Source organism: Apteryx mantelli, chromosome 2 (genome assembly GCF_036417845.1).
Source record: "Apteryx mantelli isolate bAptMan1 chromosome 2, bAptMan1.hap1, whole genome shotgun sequence".
NCBI lineage: Eukaryota > Metazoa > Chordata > Aves > Apterygiformes > Apterygidae > Apteryx > Apteryx mantelli.
Genome location: NC_089979.1, coordinates 17,689,602 through 17,705,723, shown reverse-complemented (window position 1 = coordinate 17,705,723; position 16,122 = coordinate 17,689,602). Strand labels below are relative to the sequence as shown.

The following is a 16,122-nucleotide window of genomic DNA, read 5'->3' as shown; positions in this document are numbered from 1 at the left end:
AATGAAGTTCAGGCACAAAGGAAGAAATTGCAGCTGATTTAGAATTTTGAAAAAAAAAAAAGGTAAAAGTTCCTCAGTTTGAAAATACTCTGCAGATTGAAACTTTAGTTCAAAATGAAATGCTGAATTAAAAATTAATTATTTGGAATGATCGGATAATTTATTTTCTTTTCACAGACATGAATTAACAGAAGTTCCAAAATATTTTATTTTTTATTCTGATTTACAAGAGGAGGAATAAATTAATTATCTTCCTTAATTTTGAACTAATATGAGTTTGCTGGATTTCTGCAGGAGGAAATTATTCACTTCTCTTTTGTATATTAATTGGTAATTAATTACAAATCAATAATTAGTAAGTTTTCATTTTAAGTTGATAAACAGCATTAGTGAAAGTGGAAGACTACTTTCATTTGATGCTAACGATGTGAAATAGATTTAAAGTATCTGTATTACCTGTCCACTGATCTTATATAATATCGTTTCATGATATTAATATAGTGAAAACTATAGTATTAGAAGAAGTTTTAAACAGCATTTTATCGCAATGAGAAATTTTGCTAAGAGAAAATGATAAATTTCATGCCATGCGAAAAAAGCAACTTTCGAATTATATTAACATGAAGCAATATCTTCTCTTCAGATTGACTGTGACCAGGAGTAGTCAAAACAGCAACTGAAAGGTACTTTCATGATATTTGAGCACTATAACTTCAATTATCACAGCTTATTTTTTCCTGGATCATCATCTAATTTATTAGCAATTTAACAGTTAACTATACAACAATTAACAGGAAGAATATAGAACATACTTGAAAATATGTAGAACATATAGCATTTTTGAATTAAATTATATATTTTTCTTTCCGTTAAGAAGCTTAAATGTAATGCCCATGTCTTGCTAACATGAGCAGTTTAAGGTCCTCAACACACTTGGATCCTTGGAATCAGAAAGGGCCATGAAGTAACAGGCAGTAATGTAGACAAAATTGAAGGCTGCAGTGCATATAAACTAGAATTGCATCCTGAGAGCACACAGTCCTTTCACAAAAACAGAGCGGCCGACCTCAATTAAATATTCACAATGGATAAAAATCTGCATGCATTTAATTCAGAGTTCAAGACTTCAACCACTATGTTTAAAGAAAGGATGAAATAATTTAAAACTTAACGGATTTAAAAAATGACAAATACATATAACCAAAATGAAATACAGTAATACCTCCTCTGGCTAAAAAGGGGTTGAAATACAAAATCAGATTCTTTTTTTCTTTTCTTTTCTTTTCTTTTTTTTTTCTTTTTTCTTTTTTAACCAAAAGGTAATTATGTTATACTTTAAGTAGATTGGGAGATAAATAATATATGAAATCCACTCATGTATTTCTTTCAGATCTTTCTAATTAAATACAGCATTGCTACTGAAAAAAATGGCTTCTTCTTATGGTGTTGCATAAGGGTACAACTTGCAGGTACCATTACAAGTACAAGCAATGCATGCAGACAGACCTTTAAACTCATGTGAATCTTGCTTCAGGATTAGTATTTCAGAAACCAATTAAAACACAAGAGGCCGTATGCCTAAATACATGTAAAACAAAAAACTAACAAATAATGTATAAGAATGGCTGCATAAGAATAATTCATCACAGCAACACAGTTATCAGTAAATTAAACAGTAAATCTTAAAAACAGACAAAAGTGTTAACTGGGGTAGACAGGCTCAAATATATGTAAAAGGATAGGAAATTCAACAGCTTTTCAGTGCATCAGAAGTGGAAATTACACTGAAAGTAATATTTATGCTTTGAAGACACTAAGGTGTTTTGGAAAATTCTATTCAATAATACAATCGCTTCATTTCAGACAATGTGCAAATTAATTTTATGACAGAGCTAATAAACTCCTGCTTCTGTGTATAAACTAAACAATATTAAGTAAGAAAAACATTAATCAAGACCTTTCAAATGTAATTTTGATAGAGTGTCCTGGTTCAGCTTCTATCACCCACTCACAATTCAAGGAGTCTTTATAATACCCTGGCCAACCTGGAGAGAGGATTACTCCACTGGGAGATGAAAAATGCCCACCACATGGAGCTAAAAATGAAACAAAGAAAAAGGTATAATTTACATCACAGACTTATTATTTGCAATTCATAATTATCACTTTCAGGATAAGATATTGACACTGAACACATTAAAAAAATCCAACTGCAAGATGTAATAAGGCCTCAAAGCTGACATAAAAGACATAAGGCTAGGAATTAGACGGAGCGCGCTAAATTAAAAACTTAAAAAGATAAAATAAACTATGTTTTGTAAGTGCTGGCAAGAGCTATTACACTGCGCTCTTACAGGTATGATCCACTTCGCTATAATAAAGGAAGTACAGCAAAACGAAGTATTTAAAGACTGTTGTTACTCCTGTTGCTATTTGTGAGCATAGAGATTTGAAAAATACATGGAGAAGTTTTAATTGAGTACCAAGTTAGAAACTATTGAATTGTTATTTTACCTTTGACACTGGTCCATAGCGTGACCACACACACTTTGCTTGCCATGTTGGCAGCTCAAATTCCTCATTCATGAAAAAGACATACTTACCATTCTTACAAAATTAGCTGATATTTTAAAAGCATTTTGCAAATATAATAAATATTTCTATCAAATACTGTAATATATACATAGAGATATTAGAAACAGTATGTAGTATTTCTCTCAGAGATAGTGAGTAAATATGAGTTAGGCAAATTGAATGAAAACATAATCCAAAACAGAGTAGTTTGTAATCATGTCTGAAGTTTTGCAATGGCTTAATGGCACATTAATTAGAGGAATAATCTCCACAGCTGTAGGTATTACAGAGATCAAGTATGTATAACAGTTCTTCTTAAATACTTGAAAGGAATCTGGTAGAGAATGAAGGAAGTTCCCACTGGTTGATCAGTGGCAAGACGAGTCATAGGGCTGAAGAGAGATCCTCAGAAGTAGTGAGTATGTTTGCCTGATGCTGACTTTGGCTATGGAGAGCACTAGTCCATCCCAAAGCTGATATCATCTCACAGATGAGAAGGCTAAGAACCTTGAAACCAATACTTTTGAAGAACAGATATTTTAAGCTTAAGTCTTGCAAAGCTCTGTGCAGGTTCTTAATTTCATGCATGCATGCAAACCCATTAAATTTGAGTAGGTGAAGTTAAGTGCATGTGTCATCAGACTTAGGTGAGATCATCTTCAGTGGTATGGAGGCATGAGGAAGAGACTCTGGGAGTGCTTTGATGCTGGTTGGCTGGGGGGGGGTTTCAGTGGGAGTTAGATATTCCCTAAATATAGAAATAAATCCACAGAATTATCTCAAATTCTAGACATGTAAGAAATGCAGTGATTCCATCACTAGAAAAACTAATGTTTTTAAAATAGATTACAAAAATCGTATTGTTCTTCTGGCAATTTAAAATGTCTAGGACAGTTTATGAATTTAATGTATATTCAATATGGTAAATTGAACATATATTATGCAACCTAGGTATAAACGTCGACATAAACCACATCTTTCTACATATACATTATTGCATATGCGTGATTATACACAAATATGCCAAATGAACATCTTGCTCTGCAGCGGACAAGATAGAAAAGCAACCGATCTCTGAATATATTTTCCTCTAGAAGAACAAAATATATTTTCCTCAGGTTACAGTGTTACACTAACTAATTGTAATTATTTATTCCTGGGTCAATAATTTGTCAAGTACTTGACTCTAAACTAAACTTTCTCCACTCACTGAAGTACTTGCAAATTGGTGTCCTTGAGCGAAGCAAAAATTATTGCACATAGGGAGATTTAATAAGGTCTTTTTTAAAAATTAAAATGGATTACTTAGAATCTAAAGAACAGAAGACGGAGCTAGAAATATTACTACATAAAAAGCTTTTCCCGGTTGCTGAAACTTGCATGAATGTGCAATACTTGCAACCTCATGAAGAGATCTCATCCAGTTTTCTTTGGTGAAAATATGAGGTCTGATAATGTGAGAAGAATCTGATAAGGTGGTAAGACCATAAGAAAAAAGAAAGGGGAGGAGAATAAAATAGTTTAAGAGTCAATTTTCACTAGCTACCATAACTGCATAAATATTTAAAGCCTTATTTAGTGACCTGGATTATAATTTAGACCCCTGTGCCATGTGGGCTGTGTGTTACTTATTTTCTACAACAAATGTGATGGCTTTCAAGAGGGTCAACAAAGCAACATTTAAAAGAGGAGCTGAAAGCATTTCATGGAGCATGCTCTTAAACTGGTGACCACAGTCTCAAATGATGAACAATCAATTTCTTTTTATTTTCAGGAAACTATGACTGGTCCATGGAAAACAAATCAACATTTCGCTAATCAATTCAAACATTACATGAAAATGTATTTTTCTGTCATGAAATGTTTTTTTATCAGAACTATTTATATATATTCCACGTGAGGTGAAGAAAAGAACAAGCAACATGCAGATCGGTGCCTTACACAAGCGAGCAGGCAGAAGCAGAATTCTTTGCTTCCCCAAGATGTCAACCACGAAGAAGTAGGTAGCATTTTTTGGGGACAGTGGTAAATCAAACAAAGCATACAGCAAACTAAAACCACTTACATCACTTTTCTTTCCATTAACATGCTCTGTGTGGTAGGTTTGCACTGATGCTATCTAGATTGAGAGCAAAGACTTGCTCTATTTCTCAAAGAGTTCTCAACAACACTACAGCACACATTGAATATACCTTATTCTAGGGAAAGTCTAGTTAAAACTAACCCACTCTTCCTATATGTGCTACACAAATAAGAATTGAAATAAATGAATATGTGGACTCCGTAGGTTCAGCCTGAGGTGGTTATCAGTCTTATATTCATTCAGGAGAAGATGTTTGCAGAACACGGGATAATTTATAGTTTTCAGGAGATTCAAAACAATAAATGTTTACTCTATTATAGCCTTATTTCTTCAAAATGTTCTGGACATCCCAAATCCACTACTGGGGTGAGGGCACTGCACTCTGGAGAGCAGAACTTTTTAACATCACTGAGAAGTAAAAGGCAGCAGTGAGCAGATACTCTAAGCTACAAGCTGTGATTGTTATGCCAGTAGAAAGCATTAGTAATGAGTGCCCTGGTATCGAATGAAGTGATATCAGAAATAAACTAAGGATCTTTGCCACATTAATCTTCTCATTTGCACATGACTTGGATATGTACCAAAAATGGGATTTGTTCATATGTATGCATACTTAGAAAAGAATCTAAATTTTAAAATTGGTATATTTGATAATCAGGTAAGCTATATGGCAACTTAGAAACATACAATTCCTCCAGTTAGAAGTAACATACTTTAAATACTTTATTGGTTCAGATAAATATTAGTGTAAATACATTGCCCTATGGAACTATAAATGCATGATATATTTACTGTTATCATAAGCTCTTTTACTTAATTGCTACCTAAGGATTTCATTCAGCCCAAATTAGACTTGCTGAACTTCCCAGAATCTGAACCCTCAGGGACTAACATAAATACTTATGTACAGTTTTATGATACCTTTCTAAACAAATTCATCAGATGACCCTGGATTACACCAAATCTCAAAGTTCATACACAGCTGATATTATCAAGCTAGCTACTTTTCCCCTGAAATTCATTTTGTAAAGTGACTGATGAGCATTCTACATTTGCTTGCCAGGCTCGTCAGACACACACAAGTATTTATTTATATCATATGCATCTGTATGTAGACACTGATTTTTATACTTGCTTAATGTTCTCTTCTATTATTGAATAAAAAGCGTAAGCAAGTGAAGCATATGAAAGAATGCTGTTATACACCCTATGGATTTTCTACCTAGCTGAATGCAACAATTACTTGTCACTTATTTCTAAACACAAGTTTCTAAAAGCATTTGTCCTACTGCCAGAAAGCTTCAATATTAACTTCCAAAGCAAATGAGATCTCTGTCAGGAGATCTTCTGAAGATGAGGACATAACTTGACTTCTGCACAGTTGGAGAGGACAGAGGAAAATTACTACTGCATGTAGATTTAATACTGACTTGATCCAGTTGCAAGCAAAGTCAACAGATAGCCTTAAACTGATTTCTTAATGAATAGGTCAGGGACTAAGTTTACTGCAAAAAAAGGGATAGGAAGTTAATTCTGATCCAGCAGTAGTTAGATGCATAAATACACTAAATAAATGTGTGATCTATAAACTAATCAACGTATTTCTCCTACGGATGTGGAAGAAAATAAGATTGTCACAGCTATTTATCTATTTAATTCTAGAAGACACTCAAATTTTGCGATGACTGGAATTATGTAAGTACCCACTTAGACAGAAGGCAGAAGCGTCTTGCTTTGGGGGAAGAGAAAGCTGCACCATAATGTTTCAAAACACTGCTGTTTCAGTAGATACTTATGCATACAACGTTACACAAATGATGAAAAGAAATGAGCTTCAATATATTGCAAAGTGGTTGAAAAGGTCCTAATGTATTATTGACAGACATGTCTCTCTGCTAAAAAGTGTTATGCATAAAGCATTTTTTTCCCAAAGAGAACAGCTATCTCTTAAAATTCTGTATTTTTTCTATCTTAATACTATCTGCAAATCACTCTTTTTGATTAAGCAGCACAGTACCCTCCCTTCCCTTATACCACTTCTTTTAGAACAGTTTAGGGGAAAAATAGCTTAGTAAAAATAAAGATATAGCACTTTCTGGACATCACTACAAAAATGGATTCATTTTGCTCTTTTTGACAAACCTTCAAATGGAAGATCATGAATTATTATACATTTGTATGATCTTCATTTTTCTCCAAGAAATTAGCAAGTTCCTATGCCAAACTGTTGAACTGTTGTAAAGAGGCATTTTATATTATAAGTAAATAATAGCCCATCCTCCTCCTCCTGAGTGAAAATAGTTTTCTAAAACCTGGAGAAAGTTCAGTTGCAAACATTTCTAATTATGCATTTTAGCCTTTATTGGTTTTTACCTCATTGATTGTTTTAAGACCACCTTCCTGAGCTTTTACCTTAGAGTCCTTTAGTCACACTACCTTCAGCAAACACTACCAGTCAAACAAGGGATTTCAACGCATTATCACATCAGCAACCATAAGGTTAACTCTATAACATTAATCATAACTACATTTTATTGTATATAACCACTTATACATATTCATAATACATATGGAGCCTATAAACTACAAAATATATCAACAAGAATAAGAACACCAGATGGTCCTATTCTCAGCCAGCGTACTACCAGAGTTGGAATACAGCATTGCTAAACCTGTACAAACCAGCATTTTCTCACAAAATTTTCATGCAACTGTTAACAGTAAGTTAAAGTTTATCTCCAGAATACAGAAAAGTACTCTCTTACAAAACATACTTCTATGAATATCAAATTTAAATAATGCATTATTTGTAAAATAATTGCCCATTATTAGATTGACTACAATCAGAGTAATTTCTCTTTGTATTTGGGATCTGATAATGATAGAGACTTAACTTCTTTCTTTTTTAAAGAAAATATACCTTTCTTACCCTTCCCCTGATTATGGTTCTTCCTGGTGGCAGCAGTGCAAGATTCAATAAGATTTTTATTTGGCATTCGCCAGTTGGCTGATTTCCCAGACACGGGAGTCCTTCTCTTCATAGCTACAGATGGGTGACTGTGCTTATCTTCAAGAGCCTTGCTTTTTAAAAAATAAAATGCTCCAGTCATCTTGCTAAGAGGATCATTTCCCCGCCTTTTTTTACACTGGTCTTCAGTCCCTGTTCTTTATTCCAGTTTTGTTCTACAGTTTGCTGGCAGATCCATACCCACGACCAGTAGGGTAAAAGCAAAATGCTAGACAGGTACCATAACTAGAGGTTGTCATCAACCAGAATCCTTTTGTCAAACGCAGGCCCATGCCAAATATTGAAGGGCAATCTCAGCCTGATCTAAGAGTTCCCACAAAGTCATTTCATCATTTGAATTTATTTCCTGCACTTCCTTAAAGTGCAGGGAGTGAGCCAGGAAATTTCTGTATATGACTATCAGGAAAGTTTTCAGGCTTACAGGCAAACCAGTGAACATCCTGTAGGTTCGAGCTTTCCGAGCCTCTTCTCAAGAGCCTATTACCCATGCTACAGAAGGGCAGGATATTCAGCATTACAGGAATTACACAGGAGGACCAAAGGTAGAGCTGCAGCCCGGGTGCAACAGCATAATATTACTAGAGACCATGGAGAAATCCTCCACACAACCATCATACAGGGTGGATGAAAGGCACAAGGAATATCAAATCCAAGTGTATCAGGAGCAGGAGTGGGGCTGCTTAATGAGGGAAGATGAGCCGAGAGGCACAGGCAGGGGCAGGCAGAGCCCTCTCCCACAGGGCACCATCAGCCCACACCTCCACAGGGTGAGTAGGGTCAGGCTGGTGACAGTAACAGGGGCTGCTGAGACCATCAGGCAAATGCAACATGAGGCATCAAGCCCAAGGTCAATCTAGGAAGCCCTGTGAGCACACCGGGATCTTCAGGGCCAGGGCTGGAGCTGGCACCGCTGCGGCATCACAGGGCAGGGACAGACAATTCCATCTGAACATGAGGAAATACTTTTTCACTGTGAGGGTGACAGAGCACTGGAACAGGTTGCCCAGAGAGGTTGTGGAGTCTCCTTCTCTGGAGATATTCAAAACATGCCTGGATGCAATCCTGTGCAATGTGCTCTAGGTGACCCTGCTTGAGCAGGGGGGTTGGACTAGATGATCTCCAGAGGTCCCTTCCAACCTCAACCATTCTGTGATTCTGTGAGATGGGGGCCAGGGCCTGGGCAGGGACAAGGAGAGCTGGTGGTGACCTCAGGCACTTTGCCCTGCCAAAATGAATATGCTGACCCTATCCCATCTGCACCACATTTATTACTAAGTGATTCTGTCCTGTGTGCTGAAATAGCAGACACACTGCTGCAGGAGAAAGAAAACAGCCCAGCAGTCGCATTCAGTGTCTTCCAGCCAGCACAGAGAGCTTTTACCTTTGACTTGATATGCATGATGAAGGGATGAGATGTGTGTAGGACTAGCAGAGTTCACCTTATATGAACTGGCTATGTGTTCCAGGTAAATGTGTACACAGATCTGATTGACACTGCACAGGTTAAAAAAAAAAAAAAAAGGAACAAATAGTAATATCCCATCTCATTAAATCAAACTACATTACTAGTTTAAAATATTTTGTCTTCAAATTTTGCCTTCAATTAAAAAAAAAAAAAAACTAATTGTACAGTTGGTAAATACATCTAATTCAAATATACCAGCGTTCCGATCTCTAGGATTCCCATATATGTTCTAGTTAGTGCCTTAGATCACCTTTGGATCAGATTATCTTGTGTTAATTTTGCCCAGTGAAACCAACCCACCTTGTATGTATGATACAGTAATAATTTATCACAGAAAGTAGACTGGATGCGAAGTGCATTAGGGTGTCACACTCATGTACTAAAAGTAAGCAAATTTTGTTAGGAAGCTAATTAAATAGTGAGAATCAGAGCTAAGTTTTTTGTTTAAAAGAAAAGTAAGTGAAACTATATTTATAATCAGAGATTATATCATTTTTGATTAAATTAATAGAGTTTTTCAAAAACAAAAACATTACAGCCAACTGAGCTCATTATTTTTTTTTCTTTTGCATGAGGTGAAGAGATCTTAGAAGAAAGAAGTAACAGAAAAAAAAATCTCTTCCTGTATCCATTGGTATAAACAACTACCAGGAAATATGCATAACATTGTGTTTTAGAGGTGGTGATGATAGGGAGCATCTAATTTCAATAAAGAGAAAGATCAGCTGCTAAGAGAATCTTTCGAAGCCTCCGTGTCACTGCAGATAGAAGAAATGTAAGTGGCCCAACAGCTAAGACCTCTGTCTGAAGTTGGGTGTCCGCAGCTGCATTAAAAAAAAAAAAATCCTTTTGAATGAAATTAAGGGAAAAGAATTGAAAAGAATAAAAATTTGAAGAATAGACTTCATGATTGCTTAAGAACAGTAAGTGACAAGTTGAACAGGATTTAGAGATTTAAATACATAAGCTGAAGAACAGAAGCCTTCAATATACTAAAATAAAGCTCAGCAAAAACCAGAATGATTTTCTTCCAGGCTATTTCTTTCTCCTAGGTATCAACCGGGCCAGTCAGGATACTGTCTGGACTGGATTTCAAAAACATGGAGATGAATCTTGTTGGTGTACTGCTAACACTGTAGCTCATTACTCTGAACAGCTCTCAAGTGAGACAAACGTGTACTTTAAAAAGAAAAAAGGCAGGAGCGATCCTTTCAAGCATAAAAGTGTCTTTGGGAAACTATAGTTCCACCAGTACAAAATAAGAACTATTTGAAAGTATGAACAAAATAAACTGTTCCCATTGCTGGCCTAATGTCGAGAGTTGAGCTTTCATTGTTAGAGCATATATATTATACAGCAGCATTCGCATTATTGATGTTTATGCCAAGTTGGTCCACATTCATCTTCTGCCCATATAACACTTACAAGAGAAATTCACTGCTGCAGACAGGACTGCAATATCACCTCATGCAGCACTAGACCACTTTATTAAGAACTAGGTATTGCAAAGGCTTTGTGCTATCCATTTGCAAAAGTCTGAATTTCATTTGGTTACAACTTTAAAGAAGTTATCTTATCTTGAATCAAAAAGAAATATTATACATACCTCCACACTTTGGAATAGGTCCGCTCCACATTACTTTTCCATCCATTAACATGCAAGTAATTGTTTCAGTTCCCTGTGTTTTAATAAATCCTTCCTCACAGATAACAGAAATTGAGCTCCCCAGTTGAAAGTTGTTGCCAAAACGCCGAGCATTAATTGGTACTCCAGGATCAGGACACTCATTATGTCCAAATGCTTTGGAAAAGAAAAAAAAAGGAGGGGGGGGGGGAAGAAAAGTGTTACAACTCTTGCAAGTAAGATGACTTTTTTAGTATTGCATTCATCTAGTGAAAAATAAATTATTTATATTATGAAGCAATAAAGACCAAAGTTTGGCCAAAACCAGAAAATGTATACTAATACAAAAAATTGCTTAAAATACGATAAAGCTGTGGCAGCATAAATCTTAGTCAGGACAGCTAAGGTGCTGGCTGACTTTCAGTGATGACTAAATCATCCTGTCCAACAACCCATCCCACCCAAAGTTACAGTGGGGGAGAAGCTTCCATCAGAGGGGCAGTGCAAGCATCTGTGATACAACAGCTTTAGTTGCCTCTTGTATTTTTAATTCACTGTCACATCCATCAGAGCCATACTGACCTGACTGTGCCCGATACTGCCACAGTCTATTTTGCTTCCTGAACTGAGAGCCCCTGAACAGCTATACTTGCGTGACAGTGGGGAAAGAAACAAAATCTGAAACTTTAACCATATGGTTATAACTACAATCAAAGATATTCCTAGTACATACAAATCCTTCCAAAATTTCAAGTTTATCTACGAAGCAGATGGAAAAAAAAAATGGACATTTCCCTATATCTGTATAGGGAACTATATCTGGATAATGGAACAAAGACAGTCCATGTCTACCACTACAGAATAAACTGTATACTGGGAGAACAGACAAGCCTGTCTACCTACCAGAAGTGAGCAAAATCGTAGATATATTAATATCTTTAAAAGATTTGCATTCATTAGTTATAATTTATTTTGATCGGTTTTTTATCTGGAAAAAGACTGCACATATATTTTAGTTAAAAAATAAAAAATAGTGATTTCTCAATGAGAACAGATATCATTGGCACAATATATACCATCCTCACTTGTGATGACTGTAAATTATTTCTTCATAAACATGAGTAAATATGAAGGAGGCATAAAAAGATAATTTTTGTACTATTATTCTGTGGTTTTAATAATATGTCTGCTAGACAAAACATATCCAAGCTTCTCCATGAAATCTTCCAAATTAAAACATTATTCACAGAGAAAGTATGAATTTATTAGAACTTATTTTAGAAAGGGAAATTGTTTGGCTTTATTTCTAGTGCAGACTATTAAACTTACTATTTAATTGAAATTTGAGACCTGAATCATATTAGTTTTCTTTCGTACATTTTGATTGCTTACTGCATTGTGCAAGTGTTCAAGAAATTTCAACAGATGCTCATACAGTGATTCTGCTGGTAAAATAATCTTTTCAGAAAATAAAAGAAGTGAAGAACTTCCAAAAATGTTAATATAAAATGTGAAATGGAAATGTTTAATTTTTTATTGTTAACACATTTATTCTCACATTTCTTAAGAATATTGGTTATACAAATATTCTATATGAGAAGAATGTGAGTGTTACATGACTGGTACACTTTTCTGACAAGAATACAAATCATCATAGGGTTTTCAACTCAAAATACTTTTCAAACTAATAAACAGCCTTCTTCCCTTTTAAGAAATCTGTATATAAAAGATATCATTATATTTTTTACTATAAACTGTTAATACAATGTATATGCAGTAAGACAGTAATTAACTCCAATGATATCATTTTGCATACTTTGAAGTTCTATTTGCACAGTGGCTTATTTTATTTAAACAAATGATTTATTTCATTAACTTAGTAACAATATTTCTCTGATGTTGCATTACAGAAGTATTAAGAACTACAATAAAGCAGGCAAGATAAAGCATTAATATATATACATTTTGACTTAGAAAATACTATATATCTTTGGAATTAAAACAATGCTTCTATTGAATGGTTGCCTGCCTAGCTGGAGTATGGTATTCAAAAATGGTGCAACTGCATGCTTTTCCATAGGGGTTACAAACACTTTTCAATATTCTATGCGCAGTCCTCACCTTCAGTGATGGGACTGAATGCCTGTTTCTATCACTAGCTTCAGACAACATAGAGACAGACTTATTTTCAATAGTGCTATCTACAAATATAGACAAAAAGGTGACATCAGATATAGCTGTTATATAGATATAACATCAGTTTACTGAGGCTGCAAAACAGGTTCATTGCTCTATATTTGAGCCCAGGAATTCAGAGCAGAGGCTACTGCTCCTGCAGAAGTGGTTGTACTGTAGAGCATGGCTGTTGGAGGCAAGAGCAAAGGACAACCCTTCTCAGCAGCAGGCCCTCTCCATCCCAGCCTGGGAAGCCTAGCACTTCACAAGTAAAATTCAGTCTGCCTACACTTCTGAGAAGCTTCATGTTGCATCTGTAATATTATATGTCTTAAAGTGAAAGAAAAAGAAGGTAGGTATATATCCTTAATATTTTACCCACCAACAATAAGCCAAGAAACTGTGGAAAAGGTCCTTGTACAATATTAAATGTAAAGAGGAGATCCAGCTTTCTTGGTGTTTAGACTCATCCACTACCATGACTGCACTCGTATTTTAAGTAGTATCTGGAAAAAAGCCAGACAGTGTAATCACAGCACAGGGTGAAGTACTTTCAGTTCTGATATTAACTCAGAAGGATGCTAAAACCTGCATTTTGCATCCAAAAAAAAAAAAAAAAAAAGTGAAGGGGAGGAATTGCAGCGATCTCAGGAGCAATCACAGTGATCTCAGGAGATAGGAAGGAAGGAATCAGGCTAACCATAATTCATCTGGTCTGAAGTCTGCTCTGAAAGGTCCTTAGAAATAGTGCCAAAAAGGAGTGGTCCACTGGCCCAAATAATTGTTTTGGTAGATTGCCCTACAAACAGCTTTAGCTGACAAATCTAGCAATAGCTTTGAAATAAATATAATCCCTTCAGAGGGCAATATCAGAGAGGAAAAAAAAAGCTAAGAGAATATCAAACAATAAAGAGATACTTGATAATTGTGAATGGTTGCTAAAAGTCATGCAAACAACCAATACACAATTCAGTACTGTCACACATAAACTCATGCTTCTGCATACTGCACATAACACAGCATGAAGAACTTTATCCTGGGAAGTACTGATGCTGGAAAAGTCTAACAGGAGGGAATGCAAGCAAAAGTGTGTCATGATGCACATACCCCTCAGAGTAACGAGAATATAAAAAAATATATACATATAAAAATAATGGACCCCTGATGTCTTGGTCTCCTGAGCTGACAGCACTCGAGCAATTAGGCTGATGTTGGAGGCCCACAGTTTCACCTTTGATATTTCATTCCCAGGGATGTAACTTTTGTTAGCTAAAACACAATTAGACAGTTGCTATGAAAAAACCCCACGTAACTGGCAGAAATAGCAGAACTAAACTTATACGAAAATATTTGCCTGGCACCCCTGTGCTAATCAATGAGCAACAGCTCAGAGCAGTCCACCAACCCTTAAAACTGAAACAATCTGGAAGATGCTCTCCACCTCATAACACTTGGCCACCTCAGTCTGAAGTGGGTGGCACTATGGTCAGGGATGCCTGGCTGTGGAGGACCTCCAGGGATGCCCGGGACCAAAGGCCATGAACATTCCACTCCTCCCCACCACTGACAGCCACTGCTCCTGTCATCAAGGAAAGGGGAAGTAGAGACTCACAAAATGGTTGAGGTTGGAAGGAACCTCTGGAGTTCATCCTGTCCAACCCCCCTGCTCAAGCAGGGGCATCTACAGCACGTTACCCAGGACCTTGTCCAGACAGCTTTTGAATATTTCCAAGGATGGAGACTCCAGAACCTCCCGGGCAACCTGTTCCAGTGCTCAGTCACCCTCAGAGTAAAGAAGTTTTTCCTTATGTTCAGACCAAATTTCTTGTGTTTCAGTTTGTGCCTGTTGCCTCTCATCCTATTGCTGGGCACCACTGAGAAGAGTCTGGCTCCATCCTCTTTGCACTCTCCCTTCAGATACTTATACGCATTGATCAGATCCCCTCTCAGTCTTCTCTTCTCCAGGTTAAACAGTCACAGCTCTCTCAGCCTTTCCTCTTATGAGAGATGCTCTAGTCCCTTCATCATCTGAGATTGAAGCAGAAGACTATATAACTTCATCGCATCTATGTGGCCATTTTTGGATACTGTGCCTAGTTCTGACCTCCACAATTCAAAAAAAATGCAGATAAAGTGGGAAGCATTCAGCAAAGAGTAACAAGTGTGATGAAAGGCTCAGAGCTCATGCCTTAAATTGAGGAAGTAAATGCATTTAACTTCCAAAGCGAAGATTAAGGGATGACTTGAGTTTATAAATACCTTCACACAGAAATGTCATAATCAGCTCCTGAATTTGGTATATAAACTGAAAGCAAGGAGCCAGAAGCAAGCATACGGTTCTACGGTAACTTAAACCAACCTAATTTCAAGTAGCTATGTTCCCATCTTTCACTGTACCCAGGAAAGCACCTTCCAGCCTCATTCCCCACTTTTACATCAGCAGTAGTGAACAGCCAGCTATAAAGTAAATTGATACAGAGATCTGATCTAGCTGAAAATCACAGCTTTCTGAGTTGCTTATCCATGGTTATTGGAGCATTCTTTGTGACATCCATCTTCAGGTGACACGTTTCTGTGGGCCTGTCCCAAAGCTTAAGTCATTAAAAATCTTTTAAACTTATTTTATCAAAGTCTGCATAAGACCTGAAAACCTGAAGTTTGACACTTGAAGTCACTCGAAGATGAGACATTTTAAATCTAATTTAAGTTTACTTTTAATAGAAGTTGAATTTATGTTTAGTTTTACTGGAACATGCATAATTATCTGAGACCACATGCTTCAGGAATATAAAAGCAAATATAGCATAAAAATAGTCTGTGAGAAACACTATTTAAAATCAGATTATATTCTAGCAATTCAGTTTTATTCTTCTCTACCCTATACCTGAAAAACATATTAATGAAGTTATTTATATTAGTAGCCTACATTCTTTTTACAAAAGACTGATCATATACCTTTTCTGTGATATATTGTCTCTGCTCTTGAAGCCAGGAAAAAAAAAAGACTGATAGCTTTGAAAAGGATTGGGCATATACACAGTAGAAGTATTAGTAGAAAATGGATCTTTTTAATTAACTTTGGGTTTACAAATGCCAAGACAGAGAGAAAGTGATACTAATTCCTTTTGTACCCTCTCGCCTGGCCTTATACTATTATGGAAAAAAATATTTCT

The 16,122-nt window shown here is 36.0% G+C and overlaps 1 protein-coding gene across 1 annotated transcript in view; it reads right to left on the bottom strand.

Moving 5' to 3' along the window:
- The window catches only part of CSMD3 (CUB and Sushi multiple domains 3), a 734,654-nt gene that overhangs the window by 301,749 nt on the left and 416,783 nt on the right, over positions 1-16,122 (bottom strand). Inside the window, 2 exon segments of the mRNA XM_067292283.1 lie at positions 1,958-2,096; positions 10,757-10,951. Of these exon segments, the coding sequence (XP_067148384.1) occupies positions 1,958-2,096; positions 10,757-10,951 (334 nt within the window).